This window comes from Nycticebus coucang, chromosome 2 (assembly GCF_027406575.1).
Source record: "Nycticebus coucang isolate mNycCou1 chromosome 2, mNycCou1.pri, whole genome shotgun sequence".
In the NCBI taxonomy this organism is placed as follows: domain Eukaryota; kingdom Metazoa; phylum Chordata; class Mammalia; order Primates; family Lorisidae; genus Nycticebus; species Nycticebus coucang.
Window position 1 is genome coordinate 2,842,240 of NC_069781.1, and position 18,965 is coordinate 2,861,204.

Below are 18,965 nucleotides of genomic sequence, written 5' to 3' on the forward strand. Positions count from 1 at the left end.
ACGCCCTTGCTCCCCATGGTCACCCCAAAGCTTTCCTGGGACCTGTCAGAGCCCCTATGCTCTCATGTTACACTTGGCGCTGACAAGCCTCACTTCTAGGCCCAAGTATGAGCTGCTACCTCTGCAGGACCTGGACCCCCATCACCCAGCCCCAATGCCCCCTCCCCTGGGAAATCTGCCTGCCCCCTCCAACCTGCAAAGCCTGTAGCAGCTCATGCCTTAATGGTGAACAGGGACCACGCCCCGCACACAGTGTCCTCTGAGCCATGCAAGAGGGCCTGCTTCCCAAGCCCTGAGCCCCCTTTGGGGACTTGTTACAGGGACACTACCCCATCCTCAGGGGGATGCTATCTTGGGATGCTCACAGATCTTGGCCAGTCTGGCCCAGATACAGTTCTGTAGCTCACTAGCCTCACTTCCCACTCCTCTGAGCCTCTGTCTTCTCATATGTAAAGTGGGCAGAGCCACAACCTCTAGCTCCCTGGGGCTATTGAAAGTGTCCACTGGACAAGACACCCATGGGCATCCCGGTCAGGCTCCACTGCATGTCCCTCCTCCCTTTCTCCTTTTGAAACTAATGAGCACAAAGGGAGAGTGAAGCCAAAACATAAGCCAGTCTCCAAAGGGGTCCCTGATCCCTGGGCTGGGGCTCCTTGAGGATGCCAGAGTGCAGGAGAGATGCCCTGCTCTGCTCACTCCAACACACACCCATGCACAGACACACCCGCACGCCGCATGACTCTTACACCTCTGCTCCTGTGTGGTCCCACCAGACTGTGGTCAGCCGAGGCCAGGTCCTGGTCCCAAGGCCAGTGGCCAGTGCAGGGCTGGCCCGGCCTACAGAACAGGTGTGCGGGAGCCACCCAGGGGCTGTCTCTGGCTCACTGGCCTGGGTGGGTGTGGGCCCTTCCTCACACTGCTCAGTGTTGCTGGGATGTGTCCTAGAAGTACGCATTCCCCTTGTAATATTTAAAAAAAATCAACACAGATCATTTAAGATGACTCTTAAGATTGACAACTACTTTATACGCAGCCTTGATCATACGTGAATCATCACATTCCCTTGACCTGATGCTAATCTGCTGCCCCGCGTGTAATTAACACACATATTAAGTGTATGCATATTTAACACGCATGCATATTCATAACAGCAATAGTGCCTTTTTTTAAAGCCTGAAAACAACGTCACGGCAGTTTTCTCTTGATTAGCAGTGTCCCTGGGACCTAGAGATCCACCCTGGGGGACTGGACTCAGCTCACCACACCTGTCACAGCCACCAAGTGCAAGCCTCCCACCAGCCAGCTCAGCAACTGCCCAGACTACAGCTCCAGGAACCCACCAGAACCTTCCAGTAGGCAAATCCCAGCACTCCACGGCAAGGCAGCTCTGCTTACAAAGCACTGTCCTGACAGCTTCCAATTCGGGGAGAAACTGAGAAACTGAAAGGCTGCTCCCCAGCCCTCCTGAACCCCCAGGCTCTGGCTTGATGCCCTGTAACAGATTGGGGAGGGGGTCCTCCTGCTTCCATTTTACAGATGGGGAAGCTGAGGTTCAGAGAGGCAAGTTACAGAGTCGGGCAGCGGCAGGGCCGGGGGCAGGATTCAGAGACCTGCATCCTCATTTGGGTCCAGCTTTTCTGCTTCCCTGCCAGACCCGTCTCCCAGAGCAGCTATGGCCCCGCTGTGGGGCTGGCAGCAGCTCCCATGGGCACGTCCCCACCTGGCCTCACTCCATCCTTCAAAGCCCAGGCTGGATGCAGCCTCCTCCAGGAAGCCTTCCTCCCCCCAAGTCAGCAGCCTCCCGTGCCCCAGCAGCACTGCATTCTGTCCCCTCCCTACACCTGTCGGTCTCCTGGGGGGGGGGATCCCTGAGGCCCCACCCAGCCTCATCATCTGTGACCATTGCCTCCCCTGGCTCTGCCCTACAGCAAAAGCCCCACAAATGATGGCTGAAGGAATAAAGGAACAATGTGCTCATTACTGAATTAAGCACACGTGCTGGGGCCCAGCCCCCTGCTCACTCAGCCTCCGCGTCAATGATTTTCAACAGGTGTGCCATGAGAGGATGTTGGGTGTGCCACGAAAATTTTTAAAGATCATTAATTAAATTATTTTCAAAAGAAGTTCAAAGCACGGTAAGTATATTCTTTTTATTTTACTCTTTTTTTGATCAACATAAGTTCAGTGTGTCCTGGAAGTTTAACTATAGATTCAAGTGTGCCGTGAGATAAAAAAAGGTTAGAAAACATGGCTCTATGTCACTGACAGCTCTGCACACCCATGTGCACAACCAGGTCTGCCCCTTGGGCCCCAAGCTGCAGGGTTAATCTCATCATGCTGTTTCAGCCAGACCCAGAGGCCTAAAGGGCCTGCCAGCCCTCAGCTCCCCACAATCCATCCCCAAGGCCCCCGGGCAGTGAGGCCCCTTGTCCCCCACCCCCGCCCTTCTAATATTCATTTGCCTCTTGCAACATCCTATATGGTCTGCTTATTTTATCTTTCTAATCCTGTTTCCTACAACCACAAATATAGAGTCCCCCCAGGCCAGAGCCTTCTCTGGCTCATCACTGGGACCTCGGTGCCTCAGACTGAGGTCCCTCAGAGCAGGGGTTCAGGAATTGCTTCTGGGCATCCTGACATGTGTACAGTCCTCCTTTCCCCTGGCCCAGGCTCAGATCCCAAGAGGACACCCACCAAGGTCAGCTGATGATACAGATAAATTCGCCAGCAGCACGGGGTCCACTGGATTTCCTAAATGGGCTGAGCCCTCCCCATGGGCTGTGCCCCTGCCCCTGCCCCCGGCAGCTGGCAGCACAGAGAGGGCAGCAGCGGCACCTCTGCCCTCTGTAAGCCTAGTCTCTCAGAGGGGAAAACCATCCCTTTCTGGGCAAAGAAAACACTGCCCACTCTGCTTGTTCTCCTCAAGGGAGATGGTTATAGGAACCATCAAGAAGCAGGATCAGGGAGCTGAACAAAGGCAGGCAGATCGTGGTCGGGGCACAGCCATGGCTGTGCAAACCAGCCAGAGAGTGAGAGGCTGAGCTGCCTGTCACTGAGGGTGTGTAAGCAGAGCAGAGGGAGGCAGAGGGCATCGCATGGGCTCTGAGCCAGACACACTGAGACTGGGGGCCACAGGGGTACCAAGAAGCTGACCCAGCATGGACGTTGTCAGCAGAGATGAGCCAACTTCTCTGAGAGGAAGGTGCAGCCTTATCCTGGGCTGGCTGTGCCCTGGCAGCCGTGCTGAGCACACCCACCCTGGGGTGGCTCTGGAATGCCGCAGTGCAGACAGGTTCAAAGACATAATCACCGAGTACTCAGAGCTCCAGCTTAGCTGCCGGAACAAAGCCTGCATTTAGCTGGAAACAAGACCTGTAATCTCCCAGGTCCTGGCCATGACCACAGAGCAGCCCTCTGCCGCCTGTCCCTTCTGGCCTGCCGTCAGTGGCCGCTGGTCCCAGAGTAGTCTGCAGCCACAGCACCCCATGCCAGAGCATCTCTTACCTTCAAAGGCAGGGGCCAGTGGAGAGGCCTGGGAGCCCGGGGCCAGACAGCTGACAGTCAGGTCACTTTCAGTGCCCCCACGGTGGTTCAGCATGCAGGTGTACACCGTGGAGCCTGTGGAGGGAGGACTCAGGTCTGCACCAGCCCGGAGCTCACAAGCCACGTGGCAGAGGTGCCCATGAGCCTGGACACCACAGCAGGTGGCCCTAGTGGGAGGTGACCTGGAAAGGCCCCTCAGCTCAGGGGTTGCACTGCAGCTGAGTGGCTCAGAGAGGGCCAGTGGTGGGCGGGTCAACCTACCATCATCGTCCCTGGGGGTGGGAGACATCCTTCTTTCTGAGATGCCTCCACATTGGTCTCCCAACCATCCCTCCCAACTCCCACCATGGGATTCTTGTCCCTCCCTCATGTGGGGGTGCCCCAGCACTGTGCCTGGCACAGCAGCAGACCCTGTGAATGTCTGCAATTCTCCAGATGGATGATGGACAAGGCAAAAGGGAGGGCAGATCCACTGGGAAAGAGAGGGGAACATGTGGGCAGGAAGAGTGAGCAGGTGCCTGTGGACCGACAGGAGGGTGAGCAGGGGGGGTGGTACACGTGAGAGTGGGCGGTGGGCTCATGCACTGGCTGGACAGATAATTTTATGGGTTGAACTGCATCCCCCTAAAAGACATGTTGAGGTCCCAAACCCCAAGACCAGGGAATGTGACTGTATTTGGAAATAGGGTCTTTGCAGATGTGATCAAACATCCCCACGAGAAGGGGAGGACACAGAGAGAACCCCTGTGGTAACAGGCAGAGGCCATGGTGATGCAGCTGTCACCAGAGCCCGGCCGAGGCTCTGGGGCACCGCCAGAAGCCAGAGAGGGAAGGAAGGAAAGGTGGTCTCTGCCAGACCCAGGTGCAGACACTGAGTTTTGGCCTCCAGCTTCCAGAACAGTGAGAGATACTTATCTGTTGTATAACCCACCCTGTCTGTGATGCTCTGTGACAACAGCCATGAGTCTGGGGATGTGTTGGGAACAGAAAAGAGGGGAATATCCCAAATGTTGGTCGGGATATACTTAGGCTGAAAAATTGCTCATTATCTGGAAACTCATTTAACTGAGCGTCCTGTGTTTCTGTTTAAGTCTGGCAACCCCACCTGGGGAGAGCTTCCAGGGGGGTGGCTGAGCTCCCACTCCTGTGCCAAGGGAGGTGGCCAGCAACCACCATGCATCCTTCCTGGGACACAGTTAAAGGAGGGATGGACAGAGCATGGAGAGCTAGGGCCTGGGGCTGAGACCGGGCTGACATGGGAGAGCTGGGCATTCAGGTTGCCTGGAGGAGATGGGGTCAGCTGCCAGACCATCTTGGTGGCCAGGGCTGTTTTGCCCATGAGAGGACATGACCATGCCTACCAGCCCTAGGCTTCACACCTGGGGGTCGGCTGACATCTGCGGAGAAGAGCCAGTCTGCAGCCGCCCTGGCGTCCGGCCCCACCAGATAGAACTTCCCGAAGTAGGACATGTTGAACACCGCTGCAGCCCCTCTGCATGCCAGACACTCCGCCTGGATCTGAAAAGTGCCGGGGTAGAATGCTGGGGACCTTTGTGGGGTGCTTCCTCCTTGGGAGCTGGGAAAGCTGGGCCACTCTCCCACACGCCTGCTCTGAGCTTACCCCTCCCTCTCTGCCAGACCACACTACCCCCACCCAGCTCAGGAACTTGGCATGACTTCCTCAGGCGCAGCCAGCACCCTGCAGGGTAGGTACCATGCTAAGCCACGGAGCCAGGTCCAGTAAGTACTAAAGGATTAAAATCACACAGGATATGTTATCTGGATAATGAAAGAACCAGACCAGTGCCATCTTAGGAGTTAAGTTTCGCTTTCCCCGCCATATCACTCAGTAAGTTTCACTTTCCAGACAAGCCCAGGCAAGCCCAGGTAATTCCCCAAAATCATGAGACAACCACCCACCAATCAGGGACCCCCCTCCTAACCAATCCAGAAGTGCCCTGTTTGTTTCAAGCTGTGCACGCCCACCTGCTGTGCTGGACCATAAGAACCCCCTGCTCCAGAGCTCGAGGCTCCTGGCTCAGATCTGTTGCAGCGGAGCCCCCGGTAGCCCAAGCTCGAGCTTGCAATAAAAGGCTCTTTTGCTTTTGCATCGGACTCAGCTCCCTGGTGGTCTTTGTGGGGGATTTCGAGATCTGGGCACAACAATATGTTATCTGACCTCAGTGGAGTAACAGGAGAAATCAGTAGCAGAAGAAAAAATGGAAAATTCACAAATAAGTGAAAATTAAACAACACCCTCCCAAAGAACCAATGGGTCAGGGGAAAAAACCACATGGGGAATGAGGAGCTACTTCAAGGTGAATGAAAATGAAACAGGACATAGGGCGGCACCTGTGGCTCAAAGGAGTAGGACGCCGGCCCCTTATACTGGAGGTGGCAGGTTCAAACCCAGCCCCGGCCAAAAACTGCAAAAAAAAAAAGAAACAGGACACACAGCACTGTGGGGAGCAGTCGAGTGACGGGCACAGGGATGGCTGCGCCCCTCTGCACCTATTTATAAAAGATCTCCATTCAATAACCTGAACCTCCACTTTGAGAAACTAGAAAAAGAGCAAAAGCAAGAAAAAGAAAATAAATAATAAAGATAAGAACAGGGAAAAAATGAAATAAGAATAGAAAAATCAGCTAAATCAAAAGTTGATTCTTGGAGATCAATGAAAAGTGACAAACCTTTAGCAAGATTGACAAAGGAAAAAGAAAAACGGTCCAAAGCACCAAGCCAAGAGTGGCAGCAGGTGCACCACTGCCCACCTCACAGACTCGCAGGGGCTGCGGGGGCCGCTGTGAATTGTGTGCCAACAGATCAGACGTGAAATGGACAAAGTCCCAGAAACACACAAATCACTGAAACAGAATGAAGAAGTCATGAAAATCTTAATATAACTGTAACAAAAAACACATTGAATTAGTAATTTTAAAACTCTCTACAAGCCCAGACCCAGATGGCTTCACGTGTAAATTTAACCAAACATTCAAAGAAGAATTAATATCAACTCTTCCCAAACTCTTCAAAAAAAAAAAATAAGAGTAGGAAATACTTCCCAATTCTTCCTGGGAGGCCAGTGTTACCCTCACCCCCAAACTAGACAAAGACATAGGACTACAGACCAGTATCTCTTATAAACATACAGATACAAAATCCTCAACAAAACACTAGCACACCGTACCCAACAATGTAGAAAAAAAAAGATCACACATCACAATCATCAGGATTTATCCCAGGAATTTAACATCTAAAACTAAAATGCTGTCGTGCACCATATTAGGAGAACCAAGGACAAAAACCATCTAAAAGGTGTAGAAAAGGTTTTTAACAAAATCCACCTGTTCTTGATAAAAACACACAACAAACTAGGAACATGAGGGGACTCCCTCAACCCAATGAAGGGCTCACAGACATCACATAGCTGTCACTGCACTCGATGAAGACAGTCCAGATGCGTCCCCTGAGATCAGGAACAGACCGCGTGTCCAGCCTTGCCACTCCTAATCAACATTGTCCTGGGGACGCAGTCAGAGCAAATAGATAAGAAAACAAAAACAAAAGGCAATCAGATTGGAAAAGAAAAGGAAAAACGTCTATACTTGCAGATGACATGATCTTATATGTAGAAAATCCTAAGGAATCCACTAAAAAGCTGTTAGAACTAGTAAAAGAGGTCAGCGAGGTGACAAGAAACAAGGTAAGTATATAAAAACACAAAAACACACTGTATTTTGACATTAGCAATGAACAATTTGAAAAGGAAATTCAGAAAATGAGTCCTTTTACATTATCATCAAAATAATAAAATGCTCAGAAATGAATTTAGCGAAAAAGTGCAAAACTTGTACTCTAACAACTAGAAAATATTTTTGAAAGAAATTAAAGAAGACTAAAATAAATGGAAAGGCATCCCATGTTCATCACCTCCCAAAGTGACCTACAGATTTAACACAATCCCTCAAAATTTCAGTTGGCTTCTTTGAAGAAATTGACAGGCTGATCTTAAAATTCCTATGGAAATTCAAGGTACCCAGAGTCCTTTTTTTTTTTTTGTAAGAGATAGAGTCTCACTTTATCGCCCTTGGTAGAGTGCCGTGGCGTCACAGCTCATAACAACCTCCAGTTCTTGGGCTTAGGTGATTCTCTTATCTCGACCTCCCAAGTAGCTGGGACTACAGGTGCCCGCCACAAAGCCCAGCTTTTTTTTTGTTGCAGTTTGGCCGAGGCTGGGTTTGAACCCGTCACCCTCAGTATATGGGGCCAGCGCCCTACCCACTGAGCCACAGGTGCTGCCCCTGTACTCAGACTCTTAAAAAGCAATCTTGGGGGCGGCGCCTATGGCTCAAGGAGTAGGGCGCCGGTCCCATATGCCGGAGGTGGCAGGTTCAAACCTAGCCCCGGCCAAAAGCCACAAAAAAAATAAAAAAACCCAGCAATCTTGGAAAGGAAGATCAAAGCTAAAGGACTCACACTTCCTGATTTCAAAACTCACTGCAAAGGTACAGTCACTGGGCCAGTGTGACCCTAAGTAAGAACAGACATATAGAGGCCAATAGAACAGAACTGAGAGGCCAGAAATAAACCTGCATGTTTATGGTCAGTTGATTTTCAGCAAGGGTGTTGAGACAATTCCACAGAGGAAGACCACCTTTTCAACAAAGTGTGATCGGATAACTGGATAGCCACAAGTCAAAGAATGAGGTTGGACCCCTTCCTCGCACCATGCACGAAAGTGAATCCTAGGAACCCTAGACCTACACGAAACAGCAAAAAATATAAAAAAAACTCTTAGAAGGAAACATAAGATAAATTTTTGTGACCTTGGCTTAGTTTCTTAGGCACAACCCCAGAAGTGCAAGTGGCCAAAGGGAAAAATAGAGATGAATTGGCCACCACCAAAATGTTAAGAGCTGTGCTGCAAACAAAACCACAAAGAAAATGAAAAGACAACCACAAGATGAAAAAAATGTCTGCACATCCCACATTAGACAGGGGACTTGTGTCTGGGCTCAGTAAGGGAGGAACACACAATGTCAACCCGGGCAAAGGATCTGAAGGCCATTTTTCTACAGAAGATCCACAAATGGAATTTCGAGAATGAGGCTGATCTCAAGTTTCCAAAGGCTCCCATCCAGAAGGAGAGTTAAAGGGCAGAAATTTAGCAAGTAACCTGGTGGATTAGAGCTGCACCAAGCGAGAAGGTTGAAGAACGCACATCAACCCTGCTGAGGTAAGCTGCGACCCCAAGGATACAACAAAAGGTACAAAATCCATCACCAAGCAGACGGGAGTCCCCTCCCCCATGAGGACTGCTCTGAGTGCCCCACAAACAAACGAGCAGAGTTCAAAGGTCCTCCCACTATACTCCATGGGAGAGACCCTCTAAAAACTGGACCTACCTCCCCTACTAGGGTGCCATGGTGCTCTCCTGCCAGGCATAAAACTGTATATATTCTCTACCTGCAATTTTGAGCTCTCAGCACTCCCTGCCACTCTCACTCTGAGGTCTGGAGGCCTGTCCCCCAGGAGTCCAGATTCTTGGGTGATATCTCGAGGGGTGAGGACAGGGCCTGGACTTCAGCTGGTCAGTGCTGATTCTGCAGCACGGGAGTGAGGAGAGGACGGTCAGCTGAGAGGGAACCACACTGGAGCAATGGTGTCCCAACGCGCAGAGCAACAGCCATTTTTGGCAACAATAGGGCTCACCCTTGGATATTCCAAAGTCACACCCCCTGTCTCTCTGGGCAACCAAAGGAGGCTGGGCATCTTCTCAGGGGGCAACTACCATGGAACAGATCTGAGACGGAAACGCAGTAAATTTAAAGGAATAGAAATTATTCCTTGCATCTTCTCGGACCACCATGGAATCAAAGTTGAACTCAATAACAACAGAAATCTGCAAACTCATACAAAAACATGGAAGTTAAATAACCTTATGCTGAATGATAGCTGGGTCATAGATGAGATTAAGAAGGAAATTGCCAAATTTGTGGAACAAAATGACAATGAAGATATGAATTATCAGAACCTCTGGGATACCGCAAAGGCAGTCCTAAGACGGAAATTTCTAGCACTGCAAGCCTTCCTCAAGAGAACGGAAAGAGAGGAAGTTAACAACTTAATGGGACATCTCAAGCAACTGGAAAAGAAAGGACATTCCAACCCAAAACCCAGTATGAGAAAAGAAATAACCAAAATTAGAGCAGAATTAAATGAAATTGAAAACAAAAGAATTATAAAACAGATCAATAAATCAAAAAGTAGGTCTTTTTGAAAAGGTCAATAAAATAGATATACCTTTGGCTACCCTAACCAGGAAAAAAAAGAGTAAAATCTCTAATTTCATCAATCAGAAATGTCAAAGACGAAATAACAACAGACTCCTCAGAAATTAAAAAAATCCTTAATGAATATTACAAGAAACTTTATTCTCAGAAATATGAAAATCTGAAGGAAATTGACCAATATTTGGAAGCACATCACCTTCCAAGACTTAGCCAGAATCAAGTGGAAATGTTGAACAGGCCAGTATCAAGTTCTGAAATAGCATCAACCATACAAAATCTCCCTAAAAAGAAAAGCCCAAGACCAGATGGCTTCACGTCAGAATTCTACCAATTTTTAAAGAGGAAGTAGTACCTATATTACTCAACCTGTTCCAAAATATAGAAAAAGAAGGAATACTACCCAACACGTTCTATGAAGCAAACATCATCCTGATCCCCAAACCAGGAAAAGACCCAACAAAAAAAGAAAATTATAGACCAATATCACTAATGAATATCGATGCAAAAATATTCAACAAGATCCTAACAAACAGAATCCAGCAACACATCAAACAAATTATACATCACGACCAAGTCGGTTTTATCCCAGGGTCTCAAGGCTGGTTCAATATACGCGTAAATCTATAAGTATAATTCAGCACATAAACAAATTAAAAACCAAAGACCATATGATTCTCTCAATTGATGCAGAAAAGCTTTTGATAATATCCAGCATCCCTTCATGATCAGAACACTTAAGAAAATTGGTATAGAAGGGACATTTCTTAAACTGATAGAGGCCATCTACAGCAAACCCACAGCCAATATCATATTGAATGGAGTTAAATTGAAATCATTTCCACTCAGATCAGGAACCAGACAAGGCTGCCCATTGTCTCCACTGCTCTTTTACATTGTAATGGAAGTTTTAGCCATCGCAATTAGGGAAGAAAAGGCAATCAAGGGTATCCATATAGGGTCAGAAGAAATCAAACTTTCGCTCTTCGCGGATGATATGATTGTATATTTGGAAAACACCAGGGATTCTACTACAAAACTCTTAGAAGTGATCAAGGAATACAGCAGCATCTCAGGTTACAAAATCAACATTCATAAATTGGGAGCCTTTATATATATCAACAATATTTAAGCCGAAAAAACAGTTAAGGACTCTATTCCATTCACAGTAATGCCAAAGAAGATAAAATATTTGGGAGTTTATCTAACAAAGGACGTGAAAGATCTCTATAAAGAGAACTATGAAACTCTAAGAAAAGAAATAGCTAAAAATGTTAACAAATGGAAAAACATACCATGCTCATGGCTGGGAAGAATCAACATTGTTAAAATGTCCATACTACCCAAAGTAATATACAATTTTAACGCAATCCCTATTAAAGCTCCACTGTCATACATTAAAGATCTTGAAAAAATAATACTTCGTTCTATATGGAATCAGAAAAAAACTCGAATAGCCAAGATATTACTCAGAAATAAAAACAAAGCATGAGGAATCACGCTACCAGACCTCAGACTATACTATAAATCGATAGTGATCAAAACAGCATGGTACTGTCACAAAAACAGAGGTAGATGTATGGAACAGAATAGAGAACCAAGAGATGAACCCAGCTACTTACCGTTATTTGATCTTTGACAAGCCAATTAAAAACATTCAGTGGGGGAAAGATTCCCTATTTAACAAATGGTGCTGGGTGAACTGGCTGGCAACCTGTAGAAGACTGAAACTGGACCCACACCCTTCACCATTAACTAAGATAGACTCTCACTGGATTAAAGATTTAAACTTAAGACATGAAACTATAAAAATACTAGAAGAGAGTGCAGGGAAAACCCTTGAAGAAATCCATCTGGGCGAGTATTTTATGAGGAGGACCCCCCGGGCAATTGAAACAGCTTCAAAAATACACTACTGGGACCTGATCAAACTAAAAAGCTTCTGCACAGCCAAGAACACAGTAAGTAAAGCAAGCAAACAGCCCTCAGAACGGGAAAAGATACTTGCAGGTTATGTCTCCGACAAAGGTTTAATAATCAGAATCCACAGAGAACTCAAAAGTATAAGCAAGAAAAGAACAAGTGATCCCATCTTAGGCTGGGCAAGGGACTTGAAGAGAAACTTCTCTGAAGAAGACAGGCGCACAGCCTTCAGACATATGAAAAAATGCTCATCTTTAATCATCAGAGAAATGCAAATCAAAACTACTTTGAGATATCATCTAACTCCAGTAAGATTAGCCCATATCACAAAATCCCAAGACCAGAGATGTTGGCGTGGATGTGGAGAAAAGGGAACACTTCTACACTGCTGGTGGGAATGCAAATTAATACATTCCTTTTGGAAAGATGTTGGAGAACACTTAGAGATCTAAAAATAGATCTGCCATTCAATCCTATAATTTCTCTACTAGGTATATTATACCCAGAAGACCAAAAATCACATTATAACAAAGATATTTGTACCAGAATGTTTATTGCAGCCCAATTCATAATTGCTAAGTCATGGAAAAAGCCCAAGTGCCCATCGATCCACAAATGGATCAATAAATTGTGGTATATGTACACCGTGTAATATTATGCAGCCTTAAAGAAAGATGGAGACTTTACCTCTTTCATGTTTACATGGATGGAGCTGGAACGTATTCTTCTTAGTAAAGTATCTCAAGAATGGAAGAAAAAGTATCCAATGTACTCAGCCCTACTATGAAACTAATTTATGGCTTTCTTATGAAAGCTATAACCCAGTTATAACCTAAAAATATGGGAAAGGGGGAAAAGGAGGGGAGGGAGGAGGGAGGATGGGCAGAGGGAGGGTAATTGGTGGGATTACACCTACGGTGCATCTTACAAGGGTACATGTGAAACTTAGTAAATGTAGAATATAAATGTCTTAACACAATAACTAAGAAAATGCCAGGAAAGCTATGTTAACCAGTGTGATGAAAATGTGTCAAACGGTCTATAAAACCAGTGTATGGTGCCCCATGATTGCATTAATGTACACAGCTATGATTTAATAAAAAATAAAAATAAAAAATAAAAAAAGTGATTTTGCAAGTACAAAAAAATTTAAATAAATGCCAGTATGCTGTCTCAATTCACAAAAAAAAAAAAAAGAAGAAGAAGATCCACAAATGGAGAACAGGTGCGTGAGAAGGTAGGTGCTCCACACCACAGTGACGCCGTTCACACCCCCGATCAAGCAGGTGAGGACGCGGGGAAACCACAGCTGCTCCCCGCCCTCCCCGCAGGGGGTTGGCTGAAGCAGTGTAATAAACTTTGGAAAACAGCTGGCGTTTCCTCAAAGTGGTAAGTAGAGTCGCCTCATCACCCAGCAGGTCCAGTCCTGGCCAGAAGCCCCTGAGGTATGGAGACATATGCCCTAAAACTCGCACTAGACATTCTCAGCAGCACCATTCCTAAGCTCCAAAAGGTGAAAACAAGCCAGATGTCCTCCAAATGGTGAAAACAAGCCAGATGACCAATGAGCAGATAAATGAAACGTGACGCATCCAAAAGACGGAACGTTACCGTCTGGGATGAAAGGGGCAAAGCAGGGACGCCTGCTGCAGCACGGTGGCCCCTGAGAGCATCATGTGAAGGGAGAGGCCAGTGACAGAAACATGCACCTTTTAAGACTCTACTCACTCAAAAAGTTTAGACTAGGAGAACCCAGAGTGGCAGAGAGCAGATGGCGGTTGCCTTGGTCAGGGGTGGGAGTAGGGCCATGACTGCTAATGGGCCTGGACCGTCTTTTGCGGAGATGAAAATGTTCTAAATTACATCATAGTGATAGTTTCACAACCATGTGAACTTATTAAAAAACTTTGAACTATGCCCTGTAAGTGGGTAAACTAGGTACCCTGTGAACTCTATCTTAACAAAGTGATTTACAGAGCCACATTGTGACGTCTCTCCCTATGAGCCTCCCTACAGTTTATTTTTTTTTTCATTTTTTTTTATTAAATCATAACTGTATACATTGATATGATCATGGGGCATCATACACTCGCTTCATAGACCATTTGACACATTTTTATCACAGTGGTTAACATAGCCTTTCCGGCGTTATCTCAGTTACTGTGCCAAAACATTTACATTTTACATCTACCAAGTTTCGCAAATACCCCTGTAAGATGCAGCACAGGTGTGATCCCACCGATCCCTCTCCCTCTACCCACCCCCCCCTTCCCACTTCCCCCCACTGTTAGGTTGTAACTGGGTTATAGCTCCCTACAGTTTATGAAGCCTCAGCCAGATTTTCAAGGTCCTCTGTTGCCACTGGTACTTGCATTTGGCTTCCCTGTCAGGGCTCAGATGTGCCCATCTCATGGTCATTATTGAAAACAAAAATAACGACAGCCAGCCGGATGATCATGCCTGTAATCCCAGCACTCTGAGAGCCCACGGTGGGAGGATTGCCTGAGCTCAGGAATTTAAGACCAGCCTGAACAAGAGCAAGACCCCATCTCTACTAAAAATAAAAAAAGCTAGCTGGGTGTGGTGGCGGGCGCCTGTAGTTCCAGCTACTCGGGAGATTGAGGCAAGAGGATCACTTGAGCCCAGGAGTTGGAGGTTGCTGTGAGCTATGACACCATGGCAATCTACCCAGAGCAACGGAATGAGACTCCGTCTCAAAAAAAAGAAAGAAAAGAAAATGACAACAGCACTGCTCCCTGGTCCTGGGTGGTGGCTGTGATCAGGAGGCTGTCCCGTCTCCTTCCAGATGCCCCTCTGCGCTCAGCGCCCTGTGAGGCGTGCGGAGCTGTGCCGAGCCTGGCAGCTGACTGTGCAGGTCTGCTCCCACCCCAGGGAGAGGCCCCCACTCAGGTCCCGCTGTCCCCAGAGAGCTGGTTGTTAAATGGGCACCAGCACACCACCTGGGCTGTCTGGCCTCTGAGCCCCGTGCGGCCATGCTGGCTCTGCCAGGCATCACTGTCCTTTAAGGAGCTCCCACCTTCTGTTGGGCACTGTGGCATCTCCATTGGCACTGCTGGGGCTGTCAACCAAAACCCAGAGCAGCTTCCGGGGCTGACGCCATCTACCCAGCTGGGGAGATGCCAACGCTGAGAACGAGGCACGTTTCACGCTTTGGGGCTGTTGCTGGCGCGTTTGCGGAGGCTGGATGAAGCCACAAAGCCAAGTTGGCACCTCCCCTGAGCTCTCACATCCTGGAGGGCCACGAGTCTCTCAGGCTTTGGAAGCTGTGGGTGCCGAGGTGCCAGACAGAGCCCGTGCACTCCTAAGAGGCGGCCGCGAGAGCTAGGTGCAGAGAAGGCCGGCTGCACACGCAGCAGGAGGCCCCTCTTCCAGGGCCTCCAACAGATATTTCACCACTAGAGCAAGCTTGGGGGGATGGTAGAAATAAATAGTTTTTCCCCTTCAGGACTAGCTGCAGAATTTGCAGGGCCTGGTGCAAAACAGAAATCTGGGGTGGTTGTTCAAAGATCACCAGGGCAGCAACAGCAGAGCATCAGTCCCAGTGCAGGGCCTGCGGGTGCCGGATGCCCCAGGGGCCGCTCCTGCTAAAACCCCTCACAGATGCCTCTTAGTCTGTCCCTGGGCTCTGGGGACTCCTGACCCAGGCCTCAGCTCTTCTCCCACATCAGATTTCTGGTGAGACTTCTCCCCATCTCTCTGGTGTGGCAACCCTCACAGAGCAACAGAGTCCACTGGGTGACCACTTAACCAAATGGCTGGGCTGGCTCTGCAAAAGCTGCTTGGGACCGCTCACCTATGCAGACTGCCAATGGGCACTGGTCCTCAGACTTGCCTCCCTCACCCAGTGGCAGCAGGGAGCCAGGCCCTGGGTGAGGTGGTGAACCGCCTAGCACCTCATCTGACCAGTCCCACGTGCCCGCTTTTGGAATAGGCAAAACACTGAACAGACAACAGCACCTCCCACCCCAGCTTGTCTGGGGGCCCTTGTTGTCCTGGGTCTGCTCTGCAAGAATGTGGGCTGGAGCCCTCTGCTTGTGACCCCAGGACAGATGACAGCTCACACAGGCTTTGTAACAGCTCCCAGGGGCTCAGAGTGGGTTAGTCTCCGCCCGAGGCCACATAGCCCGACTCAGCCCCCAGCCTGCCCCAGCAGCCATGTTCACCCACCCCAGGCCTACCTGGTGGCCTCGGCACAGGTGGAGGGAGGAGAGAGGGAGAGGAAAACACATGATTCCTCCTCAAAACTGAGTCAGTCCCAAGGGACGGTGTATACAGAGTGGGAGAGACTCCTGAGCAGGAGTCCCTGCAGGGCCAGTGAGGTTCCACTTGCACTGGGGATGGGGATGGGGCCCTGGACTCCTCCTACACACCGTGTTGTGGTGGGGCGGGAAGTCGAAAGTGTACTCATCTGCCAGAAGCCGACCGTAGGCGTGGTCCTCATGGGCCCGGTTCCCGTATGCCCCATAGTAGTCATACTCCAGGACCTAGGGAGAGCATGGACATGAACTCCCTCCTTCCCTCCTCCCGCCCCCACTCTCCTGAGGGTGAGCATGTGGACACAGGGGAGCAGCATGAGGCGTTTCAGGCATAGACGGTGGGTGCAAATGACACTGGGGTGGGGCTGAGAGCCAGTTCCACAGCTGGGGCCCAGGAAGCTGGCAAAGAAGCTGGGTCACCCCTGGCAGGGCTGGAGAGGACCTCAGGGGCACGTCAGGCTTCCTGCCCTATGCGGTGGGATAAATCCAGGAAGTGGCTCTCAGGGGAGGCGGGCAAGGAGCAGGGATCTGGGGGTGGCTGCAGTGACAGCTCCAGATGCTGTGGCATGGTAATCCGGAGCCAGCTCTCACCGTGGGCCAAGCCTGCTGGACATGCCTCATGCTTTTCTCAACGGCAGCCCTTAGGTGAGGAAACTGAGGCACGGAAGTTTAAACCTTGCCCAAGGTCACAGACAAGTCCCCAGCAGAACAGGGGCATGAAGCTGAGTAGACACATGGGCTGCAAGGTCTGCTGTGCCTCAGCTCCCCAGCAATCTGTCCACCTGTGTACTCCCCCGCTGCTCCCTGTGCTGTTCTGACCGCTGCCCCGCTCCTCTGCCCTCCCACCCTCACAGGCAAAGGTGAGAATAGAGGTGCCAGCAACATTTGATTCTCACCTCCCAGGCCACCAGCCTGCATCCCCCCCCACCAGGCCCAGGTGCACATTCTCTTCCTAGGAGAGGCCCTGGTGAGGCTGTGACTGCATCGGGTGATGCTCCCCCGCCCCAGCATACACCCTGGCAGCCACGGAGGGGCCTTTCCGGCATCTCTGCAGGGGGTCCTCTCCCTCCCCTACCAGGCTGGTTCATTCCAGCCCAGCAAGGACATCCCAGCCCCTGTAGCCCTGCCAAGGTGTCAGGGAAGGTCATCCAGTCTCCTGGACTCCCAGGATGGCTCCTGGGTGAGGTGTAAACGTTGCCCATCTTGAGATCGAGGGTGAGTTCCCAACTCCCACCCTGCTCCCCTGGCCAGGCCAGGGAGTCGGGGCAAGACGGGGTGGGGGCAGACACAGGGCTGTGTCTAAAGGCAGTATCTGCCTAGGCCCGTCCTCCCAGTGTGTCCCTGGGGCCAGCAGGAGAAGGGCTGATGACTGGGATGGCTGAGGACACCGACCTAGAGCCCAGGCCTCCTAGCCAGCTTTGGCTCCCATATTTCCTGATGGTGCCCTGCGCGCTGGACCTCATCCTGGGGCATGAGTAGCCCTGGGGAAGGACAGAGCTGCCTCAAGGGGACTAGAGAGGCAGCAGCAGGAAGGGGCCCCTCATTCCTATAGTCTGGTCACGGGTACCCCCCAGCTGGCCTTGGAGCATCACCTGGCCTAACCCATGCGCCCTGGCCAGGGGCTTCCTAAGCAGGCCTGTTCTTACTCTTCTCCCCATAGATGGGTCCCATCCCTGGGAGGCCCCAGAGGCCCAGAGGCCAGGACTCTGCAAAGTCTCAGCTGAGAAGGGGACACTGACAGACCACCCTCCCACTCCACGACACCCATAACATGAACCAGCAGTTGGAACTGCCAAAAACAGACACTCAGAAAATTATGGGCACATACCCATGATTCCTCCTGTGACCAGGGTGAGGGGTCTTCTGTGCTGTCCCCTGGGGGATGCCCCTGCTCTGCCCACAGTGCTCATCCACAGCGGCCACGGAGGGCACGAAAGGATGTGAGGCAGCTCTGTGAGGCCTGGCCTCCCCTGTGCAAAGTAACGGAGCCTCGTCCTGGGCCTGGTCCAGGCCAACTGGCCACACTGCACTTGTTACTCACCGGCGCTGTGCCTCGTGGATGGAACCAGCCTGGCCGCTCCCAGCCCTGCCGCTCCTGGAACACACAGCCTCGTCTGAGGAGCTCCTGGGGAGGAAACAGCAGTGCCCTTAACACCCTGCAGATACTGCGGAGGGCAGCCACAGCCACCACACTGTACCCAGGGGGGCAGGCAGCAAAGGCCCCCACTCCCAGAACCAGGACCCCAGCCCAGGCTGCTGGCCCAGAGCTCCCCATCACCCCATGCCTGACCCCAGGGCCCCCAGTCTATGGATTACCATCTACTATGGACTGAATCATGCCCCCCAAATTCACATGCAGAGGCCCTGGCCCCCAATGTGGCTGCCTTTGGAGATAAGAGTGTGTCCTAACCCCAAAGGACTGGTGCCCTGGTAAGAAGAGGAAGAGACCCCAGTGCTTTCTCTCTACTGGGAGAGGACATGGCCAGAAGACGGCCACCTGGGAGCTGGCAGAGCCCTCACCTCACTAGACCCACCAGCACCGCAGTCTTGGACCTCCCATCCTCCATAACTATGAGAAAACAGATTTCTCTTATTTAAACCACCTGTCTGTCCGGGGCACTTGTTCTGGCAATTCTATTGCACTAGTGCACCAGAGAACCCAGCAATCCCACTCCTGGTGTGCCCAGGGGGACTGAAAGTGGGTCTCAGACACACACAGATCACACACGTGCACAGTGACACTGCGCACAGACACCACCTGGGGAACGGCCCATGGATGCCACTGACAGGAGGGTAAGATGCACGTGGTCTGCGTGGACAGTGGGATACTGTTCGGCCACAGAAGCAATGGAATTCTGATGCATTCTACAGCTGGGGTGAGCCCAGAAATCCAGTCGAGGGGAGGGAGCGAGACACAAGAGGTCACAGGTT

At 50.3% G+C, this 18,965-nt stretch overlaps 1 protein-coding gene across 20 annotated transcripts in view; it reads right to left on the reverse strand.

Annotated features, from left to right (window-relative positions):
* The window catches only part of VAV2 (vav guanine nucleotide exchange factor 2), a 272,198-nt gene that overhangs the window by 24,992 nt on the left and 228,241 nt on the right, over window positions 1-18,965 (reverse strand). For 18 of the 20 annotated variants that reach the window (XR_008373766.1, XM_053558480.1, XM_053558490.1 and 15 more), the window contains 4 exons: window positions 18,076-18,159; window positions 16,149-16,262; window positions 4,923-5,061; window positions 3,505-3,618 (listed from right to left, as the gene is read on the reverse strand). Coding sequence is in view for 18 of the 20 variants with exons in the window: in XM_053558480.1 (XP_053414455.1) it covers window positions 3,505-3,618; window positions 4,923-5,061; window positions 16,149-16,262; window positions 18,076-18,159 (451 nt within the window). In the remaining 2 variants the exon portion in view is untranslated. Of the gene's footprint in view, window positions 1-2,135; window positions 3,335-3,504; window positions 3,619-4,922; window positions 5,062-16,148; window positions 16,263-18,075; window positions 18,160-18,965 lie in introns of those variants that run through there. The other 2 variants (XM_053558511.1, XR_008373768.1) reach the window with 2 other exon arrangements.